Here is an 8,304-nt window from a genome sequence, read left to right on the forward strand (position 1 = left end):
CATCATTAAAAACGATCCTTTGACCGCACCTCATTGTGTTGCATAGAATTGCACCCGCTAAAGACGAACAGCACAAGCTGCCATTAGGACAAATCCTCATTCTGCTACATACTTTGTAGCAACGTTTTTTAAATATCTTGGTCAATTGACATTTCTACTGAAGTTCATCTGTTTCATCACATTGTTGCGTTAAGAAAATGACGCAGCTCCTCTCGATTCCTGTCACGCTGTAATTAAAAACAACAAAATAATTTAAATTAAGTTATGCATTGTGTGGAATTTGGATTTAAAAAGGAAGTTTTTCAGCAAACAGCTGTGCAAATGTATTTTTTTCTTTTATTAAAAACATCTTCTGTGAAATGTCATTTATCCTATTTATATATTTGTTATTATATTCAATATCATCCTCCTCTTGATCATAATTATCTTCATTATCATTAACATTTCAATATTTTACATTTAAAGAATATATTTATATATATATATATATATATATATATATATATATATATACATAATATATGATATTGTAGGAAGTTAGCCGTTAACACTGCTGAATAAATATAATATAAATCATCAAAGCTACATATATCCTTACTACTCTTTTTTAGTTTCATTTTGATTTTCCTTCCTGATATAATACTCCTTGCTGATTCTTTTTCTTTCTGTTCTTTCATGAACTTTAAATAATAGAATTGAACAAAGTAAATCACATGCCTACTTACAAAAAGGACACACAAAATGGCAAAACAAGTTTGCAGTTACTTAATTTTATTGTTATATTTAGAATACTATTTTTCACATAAGAAGCTTTAAAATGTGTGTAACAACAAAAATTAAAATTGTAATTACACTCTCACACTTTAACCATGATTAATAAGATTTCTAAATACTTAGAAGTACAGAAATATATTTTTTTATATTTGACATGTTGGATTTCTTGTATGCTTGTTTATGTTATGAAAGCGTATAAATTTTTTTAAAAACCTGCAGGCATTGTTTACATCCCAGGCCTGTAGCATTGGGGGGGGGGGGGGGGGGGGGGTGGGGTTACGAATAACTGCCCAAAAACTGGAGAAGACCCGCATTCAAAAACGAAAAATTTATATTTGTAGGTATTTTTACAATGTTCTTCAGAGTATCGAAGATCTTACAAGCTTGAAGTATTTCAAGTCTGCATTTATCTGTGTTGTGGTTTTGTTATTGTATAATGTTTCCAAAGGGTCCACTTTCCACTGAAAAAAATCTTCCACAAATTAAGCCAGGCTACGGGCCTGCATCCATCCCCAAATACTACCGACTGGGTCACAATGAAGCATTTTACAACTCATATATATACGTGTCATCTATAGATGTGTCTGATAAAAAGAAACAAACTTACCTTTGATAACTGTACTGGTCCTGAATTCTTTGTAGATTTACTTCGTTTAGATTTCTTTTTCTTTTCTTTCTGGAATTTTATGAAACATACAATTTAAAGAAATTTATATCTATAGATTAATTTAATTAAAATACAAATAGTATACATTAATTTAAAATAGTTACCTTGTGTTTTTTCTTTTTTTCTTTTCTCCTCTTCTTCCGTCTGTCTGCTGCAAAAATATTTTTTTAAATGTTAGTTTTATAGTCATTATTTTACAAAATGAAATTAAAATATTTCAAGCACATAAAAATAAAGTACTGTGTTTGGAAAAATATAACTGACTGTTAATAGAAGACAAGCCTTGCTCCCGGTATACTCTTAAATTAGCTTTCATTGGACATATGGAGCTTTGCTGAGAATTGCTCAAGAAGCCCATGAAGGCATAAACACAATTTAACAAAAAAAAAAAAAAACTGTTGATCATATAAACAGACCTAAGCAATTAAATTTTCACAAGAATGAACTTTAAAAACTTCATCCTTACGTTCCTGAAAACAATATTGCAATGTTGTTTTTCATTATTCTGTATTAAGAGGCAAAACACATGGTCTTGCTTTTGAAATCGAAAATTAGAATTCAAAAATTTAGTTTTGATGACCAAAAATTAAATAACAAGCAACTTAGAACAAACTGTAACGCACGTGAAGAGTCTGAAGAATCGGTACTGGAGTCGAGTGAACTGCTGGAATCACTTCTCTTCGAATGTGTCTTACGACTGTGTTTATGTCGCTTCTCTTTACCTGATTCACTGTCACTGCTATCACTTCCACTAGAATTGGAGGAACTGCTGCTACTCGATCTTTGCCGCTTCTGCTTCTTCCTGTGCTTACTTCGGTTTCTAGATCTACTCCGTGAGGAAGATCGACTGGAATCTGAAGAACTTGAATGTTTTTTGCGTTTTCTGTGATTCTTTTTGTGTTCATCCTTCCTTGATATTCTGTCATCTTTTCTGTCATAAGAAGAATGACTTCGTCTATGTACTTCGCTGTCATGCATTGCTGATCACTCCAGTAGCTTGCTTAATTCAAATTACACATCAGTTACCTGTTTAAAAAAATACAAATGGATGTTTGAAACTTCCGAAGTGTACTATTTTAACAACTCAAGTTTGCCAGGATAAGTACACCCTCACTTATCATCACCTTCAACACAATCATGTGTAACAATTTCCATTTTACTGCCGGCTACATATCCCATGTATAACCTACAATATTATACTGAAAGCTTGATGGCTTTGAGTATATTATAGGCCTAGGTCTGCAAAGTACCAGCTTAGCTAGAGTACTGGCCTAAATCCTAGGCTCCAATGTTTATGTTAGGCTAGGCCTAGGCCAAAATGCTACTTTACCACCACTGTGGCCTAACCATAACCCGGGCTATCTATCTGGCTAAAGAGAGAGGCGAGTAGCCTGAGACTCTGATGAGTCTGACTGCCTGCAGTGCTGGCTAATTTCTTTACTTCTAAAATAGCCATTTTTAAATTCCCTACACCATTATGTATATGTGCGAAAAGTTATTAATATGTAATTAGTCTTGTGGCAATATATTTATTAAAGAGGCATCGGTTGCTACAGAATATGAAATATTTACCTCAGTTATCTAGGTCTAGGCCTGAGTAACGTGCATCCGATGGGCGGTAGATGCGTGCTGTGATCCGCCAGCTGAAATAGGCATCACAGTGGATACGAAACACACACTTCCAAATATTTCCAGAGAAGAACATAAAAATTATTATCAATGTATATGACATTTAATCTAAGTTAATGAATATTTAATCAAATTTATGACTTTTAAAACTCTAATAAATAACGCTTAAAATAATTTTTATAGTTAATTCAATATTAGTTTATTTATATATTATATATGCCTAGTAGACTTACTAAACTACCTGGCAACTTTTAGTCCTTTCTGCCAATGGATCTATTCTGTTGCTAATTCGTTAATCAACAATACACATGGAAGCCGGTGCTTGATCTTATTTTGTTGTTATTTATTGCTACATTAAAGGAAAGCTGCGCACTAAACTCTTTATGAGATCCATTTATATCATGATGTGTATATGAAAATGTTTCGCTACCATAGAAATGTTTTATATTTGCGAAATATCGGCAACCGCATTACTTCAGCAGGGAAGGTACTGAATCTCAATCTGAATCATTGATGATTGAATGGGTTATCGTCCTCAGGTTTGGTTTGAGACCACCACTAGGCCTAGGAGATAAGATTAGAATAATGCACTGGATGTGTAAACTCTACTAGCTCTGACATGATACAGATGTAGGTCTAGGCCTACTAATTTTGTGAATCTTGCTTTCCTGAGTTGTTAAAATGTTGTTCGTTCTTTATTTTATAATTTATAATTACAAAAAAAAAAAACCTTTTTGGGTGTTTGTGCGCCCGAAAATCCGTTCAGACTACCACCGACAACTTAGGCTTTAGCAGCTCGCAGGGCCGTACGACGTAGTGAGTGCCCGGCATAAGACATTATTATGGTATAGCCTGTCTATTGTCATTATTGTATTATTGCTAATTCTGTACCCTTATACGAAACAATTTTTTAAAAAGTTCTTTTTCTATATATCAGGCCACAAAGTCAGCAGAAGCTAATAATAACAACACTGTTTTGAAGCCACCCTGCTATAGAAAAAACGACTGGATCGGTCCCATAAACAAGCTCTCCAATATACGTTTTATTGATTACAAGCGACTGGAAAATGAAAGTGATGTTGAACGAGCCTATCGAGAGATGAAAGAAGAAAATTTAAAATGGAACCATTCATTCTGGGAGGAACAAAACAAGCTTTTTGTAAAAGTAAATGTCTTAAATTTGAAAATGCAATATTTGTATTTTGTTTATTATAATAATAATATTCTATTGTAAAAAACAACTTCATACATATATCTATGTTTTGTATAACAATTTCTAATAAAACAATTAAAAAAATATATATATTTAAACAAAAGAATAGAGGAGCACTCATGAACATTAATCCAATTATTCCAATAGATATTTATCAAAACAGTGTATAATATTTCATGCTTTTAGTCTTGATTTTAGAAGTTGTTCTTTGCTTTATAATGTGTATTTTGTTATTTGTGTTTCAGGCAAAAGAACAATTTACTACACAGATGCTCAAGCTGAATGGAATGGATGTTGTTAATGAAGATGGCAAGTTAATTTAAGTGATATCTTGTTATGTTTCATAGTCTATACTTACAGTCTATATTTAACTACATATTTCAATGTTTTGTTTAATGATTTGACAGGCAAATGTATCTGTTACTTATTTTATATATAACATTATTTATCTGCTTAAAATTTGCAATATGTCAATTTTTTAAAATATGAAATAAAATGAAATTTTACACATGAAAAGCTTAGTTATGTTACTTTACAAATAGTTTTTACAATACATGAACAATAGTCAAACTAAATAGTCATTTTTATGAAACAAACACTAAATCAATTACTGTAATTGTCTTCACACAGGAACTAAGAATGTTTTAACTGCTGATGAAATGGCGCAGTTCTACCAACTGTTTCTAGAAGATCATAAAGAGCGAATGGCAAGTTACAACAAAGACTGGTACCGGAGGAACATGGCAACCATCTGGCCTGGATTCCGTGTCTTTCTTCATAGTGTTAGAAGGAAAGTTTTCAGACAATGATAGGCACAGAAATATAGGATTAAGGGAGCATCACATTGGTTATTTCGATCTGTGTAAATACACTGGTGGGAAAAATTGTTTTAATTTATTTTCTACAGAAGACTAAAATCCATAAACCAAGCCTTTGAAATCCCTAAATTGTCATATTTTAGGGGATTTTCCCCCTGGACCACTTTAGAAAGATTTTGCGCGATGTCCGACCACGCACACTTTGCTCTCGGTGGGGACATCAGCCCACCCCACCCCATCAGGCAAATCCTGGCGCCACCCCTGTACTTGCTATGTAATGTACCACTGATGGAGAGCATTAGTTAAGTGATGCTGGTGATAAAGTTATTGTTAACTGTCCTGATGAACAGACTTAATTTCTAGGTTGCATAAACCTACAAGTTCATTCAGTTATTTTACAATTTAGTGGATAAAGTTGTTAATTATTCAGTATGCTTTAACACAGATGGTTATAAATTAAACAATTTCTTACCAAAAATGTCATGAAAAATATTTATTATAAAATAAATTTTTTTAAATATGTAAACACTGATTCTGTCTGATATTGAATTGTTATTGCTTCCCCTTTTTGAGTATAGTCCCCTCAAACATGGCATCACTGTATTACTGTACTCTAGTACAGTAGTTATCTTTACTTTTTCCCAGTGGTGGCATATTGGGGGGGGGGGGTACAGTAGTTAATGTTATCTTTACTTTTTCCCAGTGGTGACATATTAGGGGGAGGGTATTGTAGCAAGCACGAGGGGTGTAGGGCCCACCTTTTGCTCCTAAAAAAATGTTGGGGGCACTGAAAGCTTGATCAACCAATTATACTAGTTAAGAATTGACTCATTCTAGCACCCTAGCACACATACCCCTCCTGTCAAATTTTACACCACTATACTGTATTTATCATAACTTCTGAACTAGTAGATTGCTTTACGCGTACGTGCTACACTTAAAAAAACAGCAGCTGCTTCGTCATCAACGGCATACTGCTTATTTTGTTATAACTTTATGAGAACATTTTTTTTTTTAATGGGTGATTACTCCATGCACCATTATGATTACTTTGCAGTTTGCTTTCAAAATCAACTTGATAAAACTGTGACTTTGCTGTTCTTTGAAATGATTTGCATGCCATATACTGTACAGTAAATCTTTATTACGCCAATCGTATTTTTAGATAGCTTATCAAAAAAGTACAGTACTGTACTCGACTTTTTATTGTCCACATTATGATTTCCAGACGAACATTAATTTTTGTGTAGGCCATCATTAAACTAGATAATGTGACCCTACCCTAGTGGTTCAATTAATGTTAGGTGCTATATCATATACATCAATTTCTTTTATTTACCATAATGAATGATTCCGATTCTGTCTTAACAAGTAAAAAAGGTAATCTTAACGGTAACCGTCGTATCAATCGATGTATCGCACGGTAATGGTCAGTGTACTGGTGAATATGGTAAATAAAACTTAAGAGGTAGTAAATATTAATTATCAGCTTACAAAAGCTTATAAGACCCAAGGATTAATTGTTAAAGAAATATTAAATTTAAATTTTATTTTGGAATAAAATCAGGTTAAGATTGTTTTGTGAAATCGTGGCAACAATATTGAATGTGCATAATGTAGCCGGATTTTACTGTTTTTAAAGTGATAAAATTATGAATTATTATTACCCACCAAAACTATTCAAAAAAAGACAATACAAAATGAATGAATAATTGTGGTCTCTACCATTGTATTTATTCATTGTTTTCCATAAACATATTAGAGTACAAGTAAAAAAAATCCTCACATTTTAAGCATTAAAAATAAAATGCTTCAGAAATAATGCTTGTAAACACGTTCCATGAATTGAGGCTATCACATACAGTAGACCCACAGTCTGAACTTTATTCAATCTTTTGCAAAGGTGGGCACTTGCCCAGACAAAAAATTACTACGCACAGCATTACAACAACCAACATAGAGTATAGATATAGCCCCGCACTACACAAGAGAAATGCTGTTAACTGTTGCGCTTGTTTAATGACCTAGCTGCAGCAATGTCATCATCTTCTAATTAACTGTATTGCAGCAGTGTTAAGATGTGCATATATCTTTGCTAATATTCATAAATGTGATCAACCATATGGGAAGACATTCAAGAACATTGAGTTGTTTGGAATAAATCTTGTTGAACTACTTTAATTCTTTCAAGAACATGGAATAAATTCTTATAAGTAAACCAATAAATATATATTGTTTGTGACGCTCCTTTTGTGAACATTAGCCGACCCTCTTTAAATATATTTTAAATAATAAGGCAAATATGTACTAGAAATAAAATACTCTTGGAATTGTGCAAATTTCATTCTAGAGGGCGACATAATAAAGTACTTTATGTAGATTTATATTCCTCTTCTCAGCAGTATTAAATTGTAAATCTTCTAAACATATTTTGCAATGTACCTTTACACATTAGCAAGTCTTCAACATCGATAAGGACCGTCATAAATAGCATTAAGATGCTACAAAAAAATAACCATTATGTTAACACGGAGATACGGAAGCGAGTACACACATCCTGCTACGCTACAAAGCAGCAGCAACCTATTAAACCATGACACCCAGTTTTAGCATTGTCCTTTCTTGGTTCTGCTTGCAGCAGCAATATTCCATTATTCAGTAAACTATGCGACGGTAACATTACATTCATCATTTAATTGACAATTGCAGCTTCATATCACAAGGAATATTATCTTGCTGTATTTACCTAAAGAAAAAAACAATAACAGTCACCTTTCAAATTAAATGTATTTTAATTTTTAAGTTGTGTTTTCCTAACAATATCAATTAATATCAATGAAATACAAATTTACAAATTTCTAAGAAAAATCCATTTGAGCTTTAAAAGAAATAAATGTATCTGCTGATTTAGTCAAACATTTTGTTTACACAAGTCCAGAACAGTATAAACAGTTCACATTTCCGATAATCTACAAATAAACACATGTTATATACTTACAATATCATCAATCTTCATAATGCTTCGAACGGTTTCCGAGGCCAGTTGGATTGCACTGATAGACACAAGAACTGGTTGCACCACATTCTCATCCAGAATGTTTGTAATGGCCCCCTAAAAAACAAAACAAAATCTATTTAATATAAACATATCGATATGATAGTGTTATTACAAACGATTTCTGAGAAAGAGAGAGGGGGGGGGG

The 8,304-nt window shown here is 32.7% G+C and overlaps 3 protein-coding genes across 3 annotated transcripts in view; 1 reads left to right on the forward strand and 2 right to left on the reverse strand.

Annotated features, from left to right (window-relative positions):
• Positions 1-222: 222 nt before the first annotated feature.
• Positions 223-3,112, reverse strand: LOC117120118 (protein FAM133A-like). Its single transcript, XM_033265129.1, has 6 exons — positions 3,014-3,112; positions 2,065-2,467; positions 1,546-1,592; positions 1,382-1,450; positions 587-680; positions 223-227 (listed from the first exon to the last, which is right to left on the reverse strand). The coding sequence occupies exons 2-6, from the start codon at positions 2,417-2,419 to the stop codon at positions 223-225; spliced, it is 570 nt and encodes a 189-aa protein (XP_033121020.1). The 5' UTR covers positions 2,420-2,467; positions 3,014-3,112.
• A 231-nt stretch (positions 3,113-3,343) lies between these two features.
• LOC117120094 (COA8 family protein CBG23705, mitochondrial-like) lies at positions 3,344-6,111 on the forward strand. Its single transcript, XM_033265099.1, has 4 exons — positions 3,344-3,557; positions 4,008-4,235; positions 4,529-4,592; positions 4,914-6,111. The coding sequence occupies exons 1-4, from the start codon at positions 3,483-3,485 to the stop codon at positions 5,090-5,092; spliced, it is 546 nt and encodes a 181-aa protein (XP_033120990.1). The 5' UTR covers positions 3,344-3,482; the 3' UTR covers positions 5,093-6,111.
• Positions 6,112-6,810: 699 nt separating this feature from the next.
• Positions 6,811-8,304, reverse strand: part of LOC117120093 (T-complex protein 1 subunit delta-like) — a 12,972-nt gene continuing 11,478 nt past the window's right edge. Inside the window, exons 12-13 of the mRNA XM_033265098.1 lie at positions 8,100-8,213; positions 6,811-7,847 (exon numbers count right to left, since the gene is read on the reverse strand). Of these exons, the coding sequence (XP_033120989.1) occupies positions 7,830-7,847; positions 8,100-8,213 (132 nt within the window). The 3' untranslated portion in view covers positions 6,811-7,829. The remainder of the gene's footprint in view (positions 7,848-8,099; positions 8,214-8,304) is intronic.

The sequence above is a fragment of the Anneissia japonica genome, unplaced genomic scaffold (assembly GCF_011630105.1).
Source record: "Anneissia japonica isolate Jap-2015-1 unplaced genomic scaffold, ASM1163010v1 scaffold401_len1656234_cov178, whole genome shotgun sequence".
In the NCBI taxonomy this organism is placed as follows: Eukaryota; Metazoa; Echinodermata; class Crinoidea; order Comatulida; family Comatulidae; genus Anneissia; species Anneissia japonica.

Coding starts and splice junctions, on each gene's coding strand:
- LOC117120094 (XM_033265099.1), top strand. CDS start 3,483: ATGAAAATGTTTCGCTACCATAGAAATGTTTTATATTTGCGAAATATC. Junction 4,236..4,528: donor AAAACAAGCTTTTTGTAAAA/GTAAATGTCTTA, acceptor TTTGTGTTTCAG/GCAAAAGAACAATTTACTAC. Junction 4,593..4,913: donor GGATGTTGTTAATGAAGATG/GCAAGTTAATTT, acceptor GTCTTCACACAG/GAACTAAGAATGTTTTAACT.
- LOC117120118 (XM_033265129.1), bottom strand. CDS start 2,419: ATGCATGACAGCGAAGTACATAGACGAAGTCATTCTTCTTATGACAGA. Junction 1,451..1,545: donor AAAAAAAGAAAAAACACAAG/GTAACTATTTTA, acceptor ATAAAATTCCAG/AAAGAAAAGAAAAAGAAATC. Junction 681..1,381: donor GACCAGTACAGTTATCAAAG/GTAAGTTTGTTT, acceptor TATTATTTAAAG/TTCATGAAAGAACAGAAAGA.